Source organism: Acromyrmex echinatior, chromosome 17, assembly GCF_024713525.1.
Source record: "Acromyrmex echinatior isolate Ae372 chromosome 17, ASM2471352v2, whole genome shotgun sequence".
Taxonomy (NCBI): Eukaryota; Metazoa; Arthropoda; class Insecta; order Hymenoptera; family Formicidae; genus Acromyrmex; species Acromyrmex echinatior.
Window position 1 is genome coordinate 180219 of NC_141868.1, and position 16174 is coordinate 196392.

Here is a 16174-nt window from a genome sequence, read left to right on the forward strand (position 1 = left end):
CGACCAGATTTGCATCAACTTGGGTTAGAAAATGCTTCGCTATTGGTTGACGTTACACGCTCTACCAATAAGAGAGAGCACGAAACATCATTACTTCAACGCAAGTTAATGCAAAATGCTCGGTCGGGTCGAAAACGCTAATAAATTAAAGACATACGATTTATTGCTCTTGGAGACACGACAATAAGTTGTACGTCATACGCCAAAGCTTGTGCGTTACTTACATCTACAACTTAAGTCTCTAAGTAAGTGTTACAACAATTCTTGTGCTCAGACCCATATGCCCGTATTTATAGTCCGACCTTATACTTGGCTTCCTCAAATTTATCCTTAGATGCTCAATAGCCAATGAAATAATTCGTAAAGCATCTAAAGATAATTTAAGGAAGCCTTAAGTACAAGGTCTGACTATAAATACGGACAATAGTCAATTATTCTCTTCGCATTCGATTGTAATTGGTCAATTTCTTACGGCTTAAGACTTAAAACATCTATTGTAAATCCGGAATCCGGACTTAAAATACAATTGGTATAGTAAGTCTTAGGCCCTGCACACAATGCAAGCAGGAATAAAGAATAAACTTTCAACCTATCAGAAATTGGATACATCGTAATACACGGTTTCTGATAGGTTGAAATCGTTTATTCTTTATTCCTAATTCCTTCTATATATTGTACACAGGGCCTTACTCCCTTACGCAAAGGTCTCTACTCCAGACTTTACCTGACGTATTGTTTGCGTGATGAAAGAAATGTCATGTGTATATATATATATATCTTTTTTCTTTGATGTGTCGTCAGCTGTCACCCATGAATGCGTAGTCTATCTACAATATCTGTATAGATCTATGCATGGCATGGCTGTGACAGTTCATTCAATTGCATTTAATTCACTTTTGTGCGGACCTGTACCACTGACGTCTGCTGACGTCTGCTGGCGTCTTAGTCGTACACGTGCGCAGGTGGTCAATTAATAATGATTTGGACATGAGAGAGGAGTTTAGGATTTAAACGCTCGTTTTTCGCTCGGAAATTTGGGGCTGCGAGACAAAGCAACCGTGTACGGAGCAACGGTCGACATCGGGATTGATCGGAATTGCTGTCATGGTACGTAGACGACGCGATGCGACGCAATGTGAGGACACGATAACGTAGTTTGCAGATCAATATGCTCCAGCTCGTGTATTGTTCCTTGCCGAGCAGGAGGTAGGCGAAGCGCCGTGCGATAACGACCAGGAGACGATGGACGACGAGCGGCGACGACGACATTCGCGGGCGCTCTGCGAGAGCGACGAAGTCGAGAATTCGGACGAAAGTAGCGAGAGCAGACCATCCGGGGAGAGATGGGCCCCGGTCGGCGCGAACGACGGCGACGAGTTCGCGGACGAGTACAAATACGTCAATGCCAGCATGGAGAAGTAAGTTTGCGAAGCACCTCACAAGTCTTCCTAGTTTCTTCTCGAAACGCTTGCCGTAAAATTCAGATTAAGCAATTCTCCAAAAAACATATGCTTTGACTGAGTTACTCGAGATGTCCAATGGACATTCATTAGTTTTCCCAGATTCCTTTCAGAGAATACACTCCCTTTATGCTGAATATGAGTGTAAAAATTCAAATTAAAAAAGTATTATTTTTGCCTGCTGTTCTATATATTATATATTTATATGTTGAATCACTTTTTGATGGATATTCTCGTTAATTTTCAAAGATTACTTGAATATCTCCTTTATATGGCAAGGGTAAAAAATTAAATTTAGAAACAATTACTGTTCTTTTCTTATTGTACTGCACTTAGAGATGCTTCCTTTACATATAAATGAAGCTTGTAATTATGAACGAAATTAAAAATAATGAATGATTTAACTGAAAATTAAGTTACTTATATGTAATAAACGTGTACATTAAATTTCATAAATTTTTATGATAAATACATTAAATTTAGTGTAATGTCATGAAATTAAGTTTAAATTATGTAACTTAAAAATATATTGAATTTTTGAATATTTTTTATACTTTCAATGATATTTGCTTTAATAGAAAAAAAACTCATTATTAGTATTGTTACACATCGTGTAATGAGAAGAAAGTATAGGTACATCTATAATCAATATTTATGATATTATAAATGATTTTATTAGAAATGATTTTTGTGTCGCTAGCCTCGCATACGACATGGAGAGAGTGAAGATGCTGGAGGAAGAACAGGAGATGCTGAACTCATCTCTGATAGCCTTAACTACTCACTTTGCTCAGGTGAGAAGGTCGAGAACGAGCTCACTTTGCAATCGCCGTCTTATACTTGTGTGTTAATGAAATCCATACGTAGGTTCAGTTCCGTCTTCGACAAATCGTGGACGCGCCAGCCAGCGAGAAGGAGACGCTGCTCAAAGAGCTGGAGGAATTCGCGTTTAGGGGAATACCGGATGTGCCGAATAACTTATTGTTAGACAGCAGATCTGTCACGCCGATCTCCCCCATATCCTGTGGTCGAAGCGTAAGCCACTAGAAAGCGAACTTTTTGCAATTTTTCACTATAAGCGAATTTTCTATCGTATTATTATTACTTTTCTACCGTCTATTATTATTACTTTTTGATAGGACTGTACTTTATACAATTTTGAAAGACTCGAATTTTGAAAATTAATTGAAAGTTTGAAGCACTTTTGACTTTGAAGGTTCGGAGTTAACTTAAAAGAAATTTCTTAAAAATTTGGGACTTTTAAAACTGTAAAAAATGAGTCCTACTTTATAGTATCCTTAAAATTTTTTATTGCTTTGTTTGGTGGCATTTTTATTGTTTTGACACATTTTTTTATCGCTTTACATATATTTTCTAGTCATTTTAAAGCCATTTTTATATTTTATTCTTCTTTTATTCTATTTATTTTATATATTATGTATCTTGTTGTGTTTATATACGATATAAATCATATTTATATTTTCTACTCTTTTTATACTATCTCTGAATATGCAATAAAAGTTTTTCACATATTTTTTCTCTATTTATCCATTTTATTTTAATACCTTTACGCATCCGATCCTTCACTCCGATCAGTTGCGGATTATAGTATACTTGCGTTTCTTGTCACAATTTAAAAAATTTCTTTCAGCTGTAACACAACAAACTATAGAGGGGGATATTTTTCCACAGCTATTCATTTAATTTTAACAGCTGCTCGATCACTTAATAGCTCTTTAATTGCGTTGGATGTAACGTAACTAGGTGACTGGTGTGATTACTGACGCGGAGGTCGAATCCAAAATGGCATTGCAACGAACGAAGCAGAGAGAACTGATAAGCCAGTTGAAGTCTCAGTTGGAGGATCTGGAGAAGTACGCCTACGAGACTGGCGACGCCGATCTACCACAAAGCGTCATCCTGGAGAGGCAAAATATCATAATCAGTAAGTGCCAATTGATCGCTAATAGAAAATCTGTATTGCAGAGGAAAAGGAAATAAAGCAATTGACGATGTTTGTAGGTCATCTAAAGGAAAAGTTAAACTTCGATGTCGATGATCTATGCAAACTACCAGCGGATGATCTCAGGTGGCAAGTCGATTACGCCATAAGTCAAGTATGTGTAAAGCGATCTCGAGATCAACGCTTATTGTTAATCCCAAAACTACTTTATGTTCTTTCATCAATTTGACACATAAATTTCTCCTCAGTAACTAATAAATTTTTAATTAACATGATGAAAATAAAAAACAAAAGAGAATAGATTTCCTTCAGAAGAAAATATATAAAGTGAATATATCAAAGCGATTAAAAAAGCGATTCTCCTATTATAGAGAAATAATTTTTAAATAAGTCGATAACGAGTCAATGGTTGTTGGGACAAGCTATTGTAAGATACTATTTAAAACAACTGCATCCTTTGTATTACAGATTGTCAGCCCATTGAAAATGAAGGAGCAGCTGGTCTCTCAGTTGAAAACGCAGATCGCCGATCTGGAGCGTTTCATAAACTATCTTCAAGGAGAAGTCAGCACGGAAACTTTAGCATGCACGTGCGCGTGTCCAGTACACGCTGGTGGTTCCGGTGCATCATCAGCTTCCTACGGCTCCAAGCGGCGCTTTGAACGTGGAAGATCCATTGAGGAAGAAGCAGGTGCAGCTAATCGAACCAAAACTCTAACTGTACGCAAGGTGGTCGCGCTTCTGCACATGTTCCTGATGTCGCAGCTGGGTTGTGGCAGCGAACGGGTACGTCGGAACTTCGGCGGTAACAGCAGGAACCCGGCGCACAATTGGCGCGATCTGCGCACCAGACTGGACATCGCCGTGGAGCACGTGCTGGAGACGATCGCAGAGACGTCGCAGCAACAGCAACAGCTGCAACGTCATCCCGACGACGAGGACGATATCGACGACATCGACGACAACGAGAACGATTACACGTCCGATTCGGACTCGCCGTCGCACGCGAACGCGAAACTCACGTCCGCCGTGAGGAAACACCTTGCCACCTCGGTTAAGGATCTCATGCAGCATGGCCTGACCGCGGACGTGATGCGTTCCGGGTCCAGCGTGGTGCCATTCGGCAGCTGCTTCCCGCAACGCGACGTCACGTCGGCGAACTTCATGCACGCCTGGGAGTTGATACTAAAGTATTATGAGATCAAAAATGGACGTTGTTACAATTCCAGTCCCGCGCAGAAGTTGTCGCAGAGCTTTAATCTGGACCTTGCAGCTGGGAGAATAGCTTCTTCGAAACAGGTAGGCTATTCTCACCTCTAGGCGAGAGATTGAGTATCCAGGAAACTAACGTCAATTGGTGAGAAAAGATGAAGTAGAAAATAAATTCTTGATTATTGCAATAGAGTTTTTGAAGATCAACTTTTCTCGCCTATATAATTCCCTGGACTTTCTGAATTTTCACATTTCAAAATGTGTCTTTATATGTTTAATGTTGCTTTTCATCTTGTTTGTTTAGAGCTTACTGACGACTATAGGTAATATCATCACTTCTCATAGTCCTTACAAGAGAAGTTACGACTCGCACTTTAAGGCGTTTGTATGTGCAGCTTTGAAGTAAGTAAATAATAATACATTGCAATCAAACTATTAAATTGTCTATCATAGCTATTTATGATATAATTAACTGTTAATTATAAATAACAACTAATTTATCGAATTATCGTTGTATTTTCAGCGCGAATAAACTCGTGATATGGCTGAAGTTGATCCTGCAATGTCAGTGTCTTCTGGAAAATTATTATCTCTCGTGGAGTTACGTTGTAAAGACAGGTACATCACAATTAGAATAATTTTATCAGATCTATTCAATTTCACTTCCAGAGCTAAAAATATAAAGCCATTTATGCAAAAAAATCAATATAAATAAGATTTCGGAGACTGTAAAGTATTGATACGCATCTAAGCGACGCTTATTAACACTTTACAGTCCATAAAATCTTACTTTGAATTTTTTTACGTCGATGGCTTTGCATTTTGACTTCGAAGCTCAAATTGGACAGGCTTTAATTAGATTAAACGTAAGCGGAATTGTGTTTTTCACAACGAAACTTCCAGGTTTCCAAGATGCATTTCACACTTTGGATCGCCTTACCAGTTACAAGTTCGATCTACCGGTGGACTTAGCTGTGCGACAATTTCAGAATATCAAAGACGCGTTTTGATTGTATAATCTTATCGTTATCGTTTCGTGCAAATGACAAATGTAGGATGTAGAACATATATGTACTTTCAGGTACTTTCTGTAACACAAGCCATAATATTATAAAAGTGAGCGATAACGGTATGCAAGCCAAGTCACTAGAAATAGAACACTTGTGTGAATAGCTCTCTTGGATTTAGAAAAGTGCGAAGAAATATGATAGAATGCGATTAAATGATGCCAGAGGATATTTGAACGTAATTCTTTCAGAATTTTATTGATCATTAATATCCTCTTTAATGAAATATTTCTACGCATAAAAATAATATTTCAAGCAATTAAAATTATAAAAATCATGTTTTATACATTTTCTTCATATTTTCAATTCACGAGAGACATTTAAGTGTTTCATTTCTAATAAGTCATGCATACAGACGCGTAAAGAATCGTTTAAAGTTTAATATCACAAAAGCATTTCTTTTCTTAGATCCTTAAGTATTCACTGTATCAAATGCATATAGACAGTTGAATTGCAATAACTAATAGGTGTAACAATTATTTATTTTCTAAGGTATCATCAGTATTTGTATAGATCAGTTATCAATGTACAAATATACTTTTGTTTTTGCTTGTGAAGATAGAAAACACACACACACACAGCGCACACCACACACACACACACACACACACACACACACACACACACATATTTGCAAACTATATATATGTATGTATGTATATGTGTATATATATATATATATATATATATATATATATATATAGCTTGCAAATTTTAAAAGAGCTTAATCGGAATCTACAACGTATCGAAATATTTCCCATCGTAACATAAATTTCACAAGTTAAAGCTACAAGAACTGAATCAAGCGAAGCTAGTCACTTCAAAAGAACCATTCCATATTTTGCATTTACGCCGAGTATCACTATTTATGACATGTTTAGGAGGAAGCGTACCAAAGAGATGCAATATCATAATATTGCGACTAAAGACTTGCACTGAACACTGTTTATATCGTAAGGCGTTTTATGTATACGTACACAAATGTAAATTAGTATAAGGAATAATATAACATGTATATATGAAATATGCAAACCAAATCTGCTTTTTATAAAAAAATATAATGAATTATTTTAGATTAGTTCCGTAGATAAATAGATAAAGAAAAGCACATACGATTCCAAAAAATATACTTATGATGCAAGTAATAACGTAATCATGTACAATAATATCTCCTGTTAATTATTATAATAATTGATTTAATTCCACACTCCACAATTCGCGTTTTAATTTAGATGATAATCGATAATTTAGGTGATCATTTTTTCCTGGTATCCTGGAGGATAATCCAAAAAAAAATATATATATATATATATCTTGTATGCGACACACAAAAGACAGAGAGTATAGAGAAAGTAATCCGAAGTAATACGAAATTGGTTGTTTATTTCTTGCCAAGATTGCACACATCGGGATAGAGTTTCATACTTTCCTTCGTGGTACAATTAGACCGATTATTGGATTTCAGCGTGACACAATTAGAGTCTACAACGGAAAGAGCGATCGGAACAATAGACAATTGTTACTATGTAATACAGTAGAAATATAGGTATACAAACGGTATTGTCAGCGGTACAGAGACTCGTGATAGAGACACGTTATCGATATTTACAAAAATCATTACACCGATTATCTGTTGGAAGAATTCGCACGAGTTACGTTACAGTCATCGGGTTGCCGTATATTCACGTCGAAGAATGAGGCTTGCTGTGTCAACATCGGCACCGTTAATGTACGAACCCAACCAGTATAGGTATATACAGAGCGTTAAAAAATACTTTCAGCATTTATGTGCTGGATAGTACACATCATACTCGAAAAAGATCTTAATATAAATCGAAGATTTAACTATTTGTGAGATATGCAAACGACTAAATTTTCGACCTACGTTTAACAAGGTTTTTTTAACTCAATATGATAAAAATTGCTTGTCAATTTAATTTAATTTGTGATATTATTATAATAGTTTAATTGCATTTATAAGTCTTTGGAAAACCAATTCGGCGCGCAGTTCGAATAACCATAAATATGGTACATATGCATGCATATAATAATGGGTATCAAGATGCTTTGAATTAGTTCGAATATATCATGAAAAATTCAAATTAATTCGAATACGATTTGAAATTATACAATTTTAAAAGTTTCTTGAAGATTTTGAATGTTTTGAAGTCTTGAATATCTTCAAAAGTTTTGAATGCCTTGAAAAATTCTGAATGTTTTAATAAATTTTAAACAGTAATTTTAGTTTAATTTTAAAGAGTAAAAAATATTAAATAAATATAAATAATTATAGTACATCAAAGAAATGACGTTCAAATAAAAAAAACTTTTTTTTTAACCGTACAGCAAATTCAAATTTCTTCAATTCAAACAAATTTTTTTTAATCGAGAATTATCAAGACATCAAGACTTTCAAGATTTATCAAGACATTAATAAGAATATACATCTTCGAATAATATTCGAAATGTCATGTGTGTTTCAAAGCAAAGCAATGATTAAATTGATTAAAAATTCGCAAGAGATATGATTGAATACCCATCACTACATGTACATATAGTATATAATTATATATAGTATACACATTAAATTATTTAAGTATTAAAAATCCAGCTTTGACCGTTTAGACATTTAATTTCTAATTCATATTGATTGTGTTTTCACGGTCTAAAATAAGATTCTTATTGTTAATATGATGTGTATTATCTATATCATATAAATGATGAATAGAGCTTTTTTGACCTCTGTATAAAGGCAGTAAATTTTCTTGGTCGCGGACGCACACACGCCTATTACACCGATAAGATGATTCAGGATTTTCACAGAAAAAGCACATTTCAGAAAGTATATCAGATCGTTCGAAAGGCATTTGTTCATTTTTTTTCTTATACGATCGTTATAAACTAAGAAAACGATACAAAATAAATTCATGATCAAAATATCGATGGAATCTTCCATTCAAAATTAAATAAAGAAATTACAGCTTATTAGTTAAAGTTTAAAAAGCCCGACAACATGATTATTCAAATAATTCTATGTTCCATTGATAAAAAATTAATACTACAAAGTAAAATTAATGGAAGCTAACATTACAATAAAAAGCAGCTCAACTCAAGGTCGAACTTGATCTCTTTCTATTTTCTAGATGACTGTCTTGCTTGACACTTTCGCAATCAAAATGGATCGTCAATTTAATAATACATTACACTTTCAACTTTGAAATGTAAAATGCAATTTGAATATCAAATAGTAATTGAAGTTTCAAAAACATATAAAAGCGAAATGTATAAAATTCACAAAGATTATTGAAGATTCTATCCGATAATCGAAAATGTCAATATTTATCCATTTGCTCATTTTAAAGTATTCTCTTCCTTTTTTTGTGAAAATTCTGTACATCCACGTACGGCACTACTTACACAGAGAATACAAATATACAATATAAAAAGGCTTGTACGTGTGGTATGTGTATATGTGTGGAAGATATCATCAATCGAGGAGCTCATTTCTAGAACGTCTTGGAATCTTCTTCGGAAAAAAAGAAGCTACAACGAGTTTTTGTGATGCGTAATCTTCGAAGATACGAATCCAAGATATTCTGAAAAATGAACTCTTTGATTTTGTCCTCGGCGCGATGACACACGTGGTATTGTGAAAAAAAATTGTGATGGCAGTCTTAGCTTTATTACCGGTAAGCATATCGTATTTTCTCTCGTTTTCGACGATCAGTCGGATAACGGCGTTAACATTACTCGCTAAAATAAAAACGACGCGAACGAAGACTTACTTATTACGCGCAGTCTATATACTCTTATACGCTAAATAAAAAATACTTCAAAAAAAGAGAAAAGGAACGTTCGTTGTACACGACACTTGCAACGTGTGATATGAACAATTCCTCGCTGCTTAACAATAAACGCTTCCTGGAATGTAATCGCGGCAGTGATGAGGCGGCTATTCAGTCAGTGCATTTCGCTAAAAATCACAGCAGGTTGAACAAAACGGCGAATTATCTTTCTTTTCAAGATTCAGTCAACAAACCGAAGGTCGCGAGCTACTAAATAAGACACAATTAAATTAGCTCTTTCTGCAGGATATTCTCTTATATACGCGACGCGATAAATTCTCACTCCTTTGTATCTTTTCGCGAAGTATATTTAGACATTAAACAATAGCTTGTTCAAACAAGATTACGTGTGACGCAAACGCTGTAATTTAAAATTATGCGAATCCGCAGTAAGTCTGTCGGTAAAAGACTATCGCGATGCGCCTTTCTTCTTACTTAATTTACAACAATTCTGTAGTGTACATTCATTCAATGATTCGCTTAACATTCCTCATAATTCTCTTCTTAATTTCAGCACATTAAATATAGATATTATTTATGCCTTTCTCTGCCCTTTTTTGGTACAGCAAACGATCTAACAACCTAACACACGTCTAACAATCAAAGAGCCTCTAAATATAACGTTCGCTAAATGCGCTTTTATAGTCACATCGCTTTTATACTATTTGTACAGACTCGACAGTGCTTTTACTCGCAAAAAAGCGTTGCCTGAATTCGGACGCGGTAATTAGGACCGCCACATTTCTGCGTTATTTCAAAATTATAGGGCATTGTTAGAAAGTATTATAATGAGAGAAAACCATTCATAAAACAGAAATCTAATAATAAATATAATACGATTCGCAAACGCTTTCAAAAATCTTCCTAATAAATATTATATACTTTGATTTTTATAAATTAAAAAGGGACAATAATACTCCAAAAAATTGGAAAAGTAGCAGTCCTAATTGAGAATAATCTGAAGCTAATTAAACAGTAAATAAAAATAAACGTGGTAATCTCCTCGAGCTAATGCGATATTCATGTTAGAAAAGATCCGGGGAAGTAAATTTGCAGCATTATTCCGACAGGGACGTCCATTTCTAAAGAAATAGAAGAAAAAGTTACATACATCGTGTAATATCGCGCCTCCATTTTATACATTGGTCCTTTTCTCACTTCTCGTGACTTATTCAGTATCGAGGCGGATCCAACTAAGAAGGCAGGCAATCCACATCACACTCATGATACACAATACAAAGTTATTTAGCTGGAATCGAAGAGTAGTAAGTACACACAAAGTGACGTATCTTACTCTTGATCGTCGCGCAGAGTGAAATTTGTCTGATCCAAGAGAACAAAAATACTTTGGTTACAAATAAATATAAATGTTTAATTCCGCCTATTATTTCATGATTTTATATATATGCTTACACAATGAAAAAAGGCTAATTTTTTGTGAAGATTTAAGTCCAAGATAGAATAAGTTTTTTTATAGGAATGAAATAAAAATATAAATCTCCCTTCTCTCTTAACTTGTATAAATTTCACGCTATGCGCCTTTAAGAGAAATACCGATTATTATCATTATTATTACATTCATACGCGGATACGTAGCGGAACGCTGTCCGACTTGCATTCTGCCTCCAGGTCCTGCTTGATTCCGTCGAGAGTCTGATAGATCGTACGGAAAGTAGGCCGATCGGATGGTCGCCTGTTCCAGCAGAGCTTCATCAGATCATAAATCGACTGTGGCGTATTGTCCGGACAGCGTAGCACTTCGCCCTCCTTGATGTACTTGACTACCTCCTCATGCGTCATCCCGTAGTACGGCTGCAGCGCGAAGCTGAAGATCTCCCAGAGACACACGGCGAACGCCCACACATCTGATTCGACAGTGTATTTGTTGTACAGTATACTTTCCAGCGGCATCCATCTGACGGGGATGGCATCCTGCTCGTCCCCTGTATTATTAAAAATTACAAGTAATACGATGACAAATTTTCGTAAAAAGTACAACATTAAATTAATATAAAAGTAGAAATAATTTTGTGTGACTTCAAGAATAAATCATACATAAGTAAAATATCAATATAAGCCTTCGAAGTTGTTGATTGCCTTATAAACAATATATTTATAAGACGATAAGATACAATTCACAAACAACTGAAATGTACCAACGAAGCTAATTGCGTTTCGACTTTGGAATCCTTTTCAGTGCGGAAGTTAAGTATAAACTCCGTATGTTGTTGCTCATATTAGCATTTTACTTGTATTTAATACAACTGTATCGTTCTCTGCAACAAGTTCTGTAAATACATTCTACACAATAAAAATAAGAAAAAAACCTTTATAATAATCCTGCAGGTATATCTTTTGCGACAGCCCGAAGTCAGCGATCTTAACGATCATCTGGTCGTTTATCAGGCAATTACGCGTCGCCAAGTCGCGATGAACAAACTTCCGGTCGGACAGGTAGACCATACCGGATGCCACTTGTAGCGCGATGTTGATCAAATCCATATGCGAGAGCCGCGAGGGCTCGCCCACTGTCGTGCCGCCGTCGTCCACGCTGGGCACACGGATGACATAATTGCTGGGCGAGCAGGAACGCAGGAACTCGTTGAGATCACCACGACCCATATATTCGAACAGCAGGCACATCGGCCGTCCGAGCGCGCAAACCCCTAGCAACTTTACGATATTCGGATGATCGAACTCGGCAAGGAGGCATGCCTCTCGCTCGAAATCCCGCAACAAGTCATCTGACGCTTCCTCTTTTAGCATCTTCACGGCGACATTTGTGAATTCCTCACCTGGGACTAGCCCCGGCGCCTTCGCCTGGAACACGCGGCCGAAGGCGCCCTGACCCAGATCCCGTACGTAAATGATATTATTCCGCGGGAACTCCAGTTTCTCCAATTTGGGATTTAGTTGCGCGCTTGTCTTGTGATACGCCTCGTTATTTGGCAGCTTGTCCAGATCGATATTCACGTCCTGCAAAAAGCGAGTAGTTTGAAAATTATAAGTCGAAAGAAGAATTAAAATAGCTATTACAAGATCATGCTAACTAGGCATAAATACTAATAAAATAAATATGAAGATACATTTGATAACATAACTTTAGAACAATTGATTTTATATGAAGAATTTTTTAAAAATTATTGTATATACAAAAGAATGAGCTTATATCAAATTGTTTTTGAGAAGAGTTTTTCTTTGATAATTTTATAAAAAGAGACTATCTTTTTTTTATTAGAAATACAAAACGATACATACTTTAAATTAGATTATCAATATATTAATATTGCAAACAATATTATTGTAATTTAAATAATTATCCAAATTTATATATACATATATCATTTTGTATCCAATAAATTTAAATTATTATTTAAATTACAATAATATATACATATAATTTTAGAAAAAATGTTTGAGTTAACATTATTTCTTTCTTTTTCATTACAGTTATATTTTATAATTAATATTTGATGAACAGATACTTGATTATCAGTCGGATTATAGCCTCGGTGACGTTTGTGCAGTCTTTGACTCAGCAGAATAGATAATAGCGCTCCAGCTACAATTACAAAGCCCAACGCTGACAGTATGAGTACCAGTGTGTTATTAAATAAAGTATCCATCATTATATTTTTTGGTTCGATCTCTACTTTAGTTGTAACATTATCTAAAAAAAATAATAAAACATTATTATACGAAATCAATCATATATCATGTTGAAACAAAAAATATTCTAATTAAAGGTATTATACAAAATACATTTCCTAAATAGTGATGCGAGTGAATGAAAAATATTTGATTTAAATGTTTCAATTAACGTAAGAGAAAAGAAATTATTAATACAAATTATACATATATTGTATTAACTAGAAATTCTTAGGCTGGCATTCATAGTCCGTTCTTATATCCAAGACCGTTTTAAGTTCTGTCTTGAGATGTCACGAATCAAAAGAGCCGCATTAGCGCCTTAAGACATTACTTAAGACGGTCTTGAAATATCGAAGAACCGACTGAATATCAGCCTTAGTATATTTTAATTGTACTTACCACATAGAGGAATATCGCAATGTTGCCAGCGTGTTGATGGATCAGTTGTGAAGCACCACGGCATCGGCTCATCGCCGCCCGCGTTTCTACAGTAATTTTCACCGTGGCGAATCTGCGGGAAGACGTCAGGCGGTTTATCGTGACTGTGTGGTATCTGAGCGCTCCACGATTGGCAATCCAGACCATATTTAGTCTTGTTTACCATCCCCATGTAGAATCTACCGTTACCTCTGATGCAATCGTCTAGAAAAGTCGATCAACGTTATCCAATTAATACTTAAAAATTCAATTACAATAGCTGCGTTCAGCAGAGAAAGCAGCTTTGCAACTGTTGTAAAATTCTTCAATATGATTGTTTTATACATTTAAATTCATAAGGAAAAATTAATCGTATTGAAAAATTTTACAACAGTTAGAAAGCTGCTTTCTCCGTTGAACATAGTCAATGTCTTTAGTATTATTTAAACGCGATAAGTGAACTCACAAGTGACGATTTCCTCGTCCATATCGGTCAAGTGTACATGCGAACAGGTAGGCGTCTCTTTGTTCACTTTGGGCAAACTCTCGCACTCTGGTAGCACAAAGTGTCCACGTGAGCGAATGTAAATGTCTCTCTGCTTGTTGTCCTCGATGATCGCCCAGTCGTTGAAGCAGAACTGCTGGCGTACAGCCATGCAGTCTTCGTAGCAGAGAGGCAGGCCAGTAGATTCGTGGCACAGTGGAAACGCATACATGCAGAGCATTTTCTACATAAAAAAAGTAAAAGAATGATAAAATTATTTCACTACAATAAGAGATTAATTTCAGAGATGTTACACACCAAGGAACAACAGAATTAACTCTTGTAGACTTTCTTTACTCTTATAAATATGTTTGCTTAGTAAAACGAGCGTAATTTATTATTAATGATAAAAACATTTTTCCTCGTCAATTCCAACTCGCCTTCTTAAAGTTATTTAACTAAAACTATCTTAAATTTTTCTCAAGGCTAATGTCCGTATTCATAGCCAGGCCTTCCATTTAAGGCTTACTAAAATTTATCTTCAGATCTCTCTACGAATTATTCCATTGGTTACTGAGCATCTAAAGACAAATTTAAGGAAGTCTCAAGTACAAGAACTAATTATAAGTCTTTTTAAAAGTAATTTTATAAATATTTGGTAAGTAAGTAGTTATTCGGTTTAGGCTTCCTCAACTCCAATATTGATAAAATTATGTTGTTTTTAAAACTTTGGGTCATCACACCTCTGCTGCTGAACGACATGGCTCCAGAAGAGTTCCTATCAGCTCTTCCCAGAGGTTCGCTGTGATCTTCTCGTTCAGCCATCCTCCAGGATTATCATTGGAGTCGTTAAACCACACCTTCCCAATTCCACTGAGATATTTCTTGCATATCTTGCCACTGTATGGAGCGCAATAACCTTGCGACTCCGGCTCTGATAAAAGACAGAGAAAAATTAAGGAATATCAAATAAGCTTACAAACACTTACATTTGTTACATCGATTATAAACGACTATTAGAGCAATATAGACATACGTACTTGCTTGTAGGGAACCAAAACGTAGGAATATCGCCAGTGAATAAATGACGGCCCAAAACACCATTATTTACAATCATCTATATATACATACATATATATACACATATATTTATTTATTTATATATATATATGTATATATGTGTGTATATGCAGATATCCTTTTCTTCGTGTATAATGTCACAAAATCCAGGGAATCCAGAAGAAGCTCACATGTTTGATAAAGGAAACAATGTTGATATGGTCCCTTGTTAGGTTTGCTTAACGGTTAACATCGAGCCATCCTGACCGATCAATGGAACTCTCGAATACGGCGATGGCCGTCTTCTTCGGGCAACGATTATACCATTCCAAGCGACGTAAACACAATCGCGTATACGAAACTCGATAATTCTTCAATACTGATACCTCGACGGCGCCGATCAGCGGGTCAGATCATGGCGGTAAACTCCCGATCTGTTTAGTAGAGGTTACGATGGAGCTATTATCTACTCGCGTTAAGAATATATACAGGGTGTCTGAAATTATCCGTATAACTTTTGGCTTTTGGTAATTATTTAGAAGATCCCCCTCAACTCCAATTTATTTCTTTATGTGTTGTATATATAAATAACGCTGAAAACTTCACTTTCGTATATTTATTTAATTCTTCAGAAAAAATTGTCGAAAAATTTCAAATAATCTGACTTGCGAAAAAATGTTATATATATGGACGTATTTTATATATAATAATATATAATTGTATGTAAAACATGTCAATTTTTTATATAATTATATGTCATTTTATATAATTTTATATAATTATATATGAAACATTTTTTCCCGGGCTTTTTGTCTTTAACTCCTTCAGACCTGATTTTATTGGACCATGTTAAAAAAAGGGTTTGAAGACCTCAAGGATTTACCGACTTGTGCAGTCAATAATTTACTGCTTTAATTCTTTAAAATCGAAATGATTATAGTTATTTACATCTTTTCAAGGCAATGGACACCTTGATTTCAGACACCCTATATATAGGTCTGTTCGCATTGCTTGAA

General features: G+C 35.3%; 2 protein-coding genes across 5 annotated transcripts; one reads left to right on the plus strand and one right to left on the minus strand.

Moving 5' to 3' along the window:
* The first annotated feature begins 774 nt into the window (after positions 1-774).
* On the plus strand, positions 775-6917 carry LOC105150732 (RUN domain-containing protein 1). Of its 3 annotated transcripts, none has more exons than XM_011064002.2 (10): positions 775-1107; positions 1163-1418; positions 2161-2254; positions 2328-2495; positions 3225-3405; positions 3483-3577; positions 3892-4722; positions 4940-5037; positions 5159-5253; positions 5539-6917. In XM_011064002.2, exons 2-10 carry the CDS (start codon positions 1243-1245, stop codon positions 5643-5645), a joined length of 1845 nt encoding a protein of 614 aa, XP_011062304.1. In that variant the 5' UTR covers positions 775-1107; positions 1163-1242; the 3' UTR covers positions 5646-6917. The 3 variants fall into 3 exon arrangements, with proteins under 3 accessions (XP_011062304.1, XP_011062305.1, XP_011062303.1); XM_011064003.2 differs by having other exon boundaries at positions 1178-1418; XM_011064001.2 differs by having other exon boundaries at positions 776-1107; positions 1204-1418.
* Positions 6918-7065: 148 nt separating this feature from the next.
* Positions 7066-15700, minus strand: Nrk (Neurospecific receptor kinase). Of its 2 annotated transcripts, XR_015547907.1 has the most exons (8): positions 15140-15700; positions 14843-15033; positions 14082-14343; positions 13598-13840; positions 13033-13217; positions 11875-12523; positions 10706-11490; positions 7066-10629 (listed from the first exon to the last, which is right to left on the minus strand). XR_015547907.1 is itself a non-coding variant. In XM_011064000.2 (7 exons), the coding sequence occupies exons 1-7, from the start codon at positions 15201-15203 to the stop codon at positions 11126-11128; spliced, it is 1959 nt and encodes a 652-aa protein (XP_011062302.1). In that variant the 5' UTR covers positions 15204-15700; the 3' UTR covers positions 7066-11125. The 2 variants fall into 2 exon arrangements, 1 of the variants encoding a protein (XP_011062302.1); XM_011064000.2 differs by having other exon boundaries at positions 7066-11490.
* Between the last annotated feature and the right edge of the window lie 474 nt (positions 15701-16174).

Bases quoted from the DNA above. Each gene is read 5' to 3' on its own strand.
- LOC105150732 (XM_011064001.2), top strand. The intron at 2,496-3,224 runs GTAAGCCACTAG...TAACGTAACTAG, and splicing joins CCATATCCTGTGGTCGAAGC to GTGACTGGTGTGATTACTGA. The intron at 3,578-3,891 runs GTATGTGTAAAG...TTTGTATTACAG, and splicing joins TCGATTACGCCATAAGTCAA to ATTGTCAGCCCATTGAAAAT.
- Nrk (XM_011064000.2), bottom strand. From the start codon at position 15,203: ATGGTGTTTTGGGCCGTCATTTATTCACTGGCGATATTCCTACGTTTT. The intron at 13,218-13,597 runs GTAAGTACAATT...TATTTTTTTTAG, and splicing joins TTGCGATATTCCTCTATGTG to ATAATGTTACAACTAAAGTA. The intron at 12,524-13,032 runs GTATCTGTTCAT...CGCTTTTTGCAG, and splicing joins ATAATCCGACTGATAATCAA to GACGTGAATATCGATCTGGA.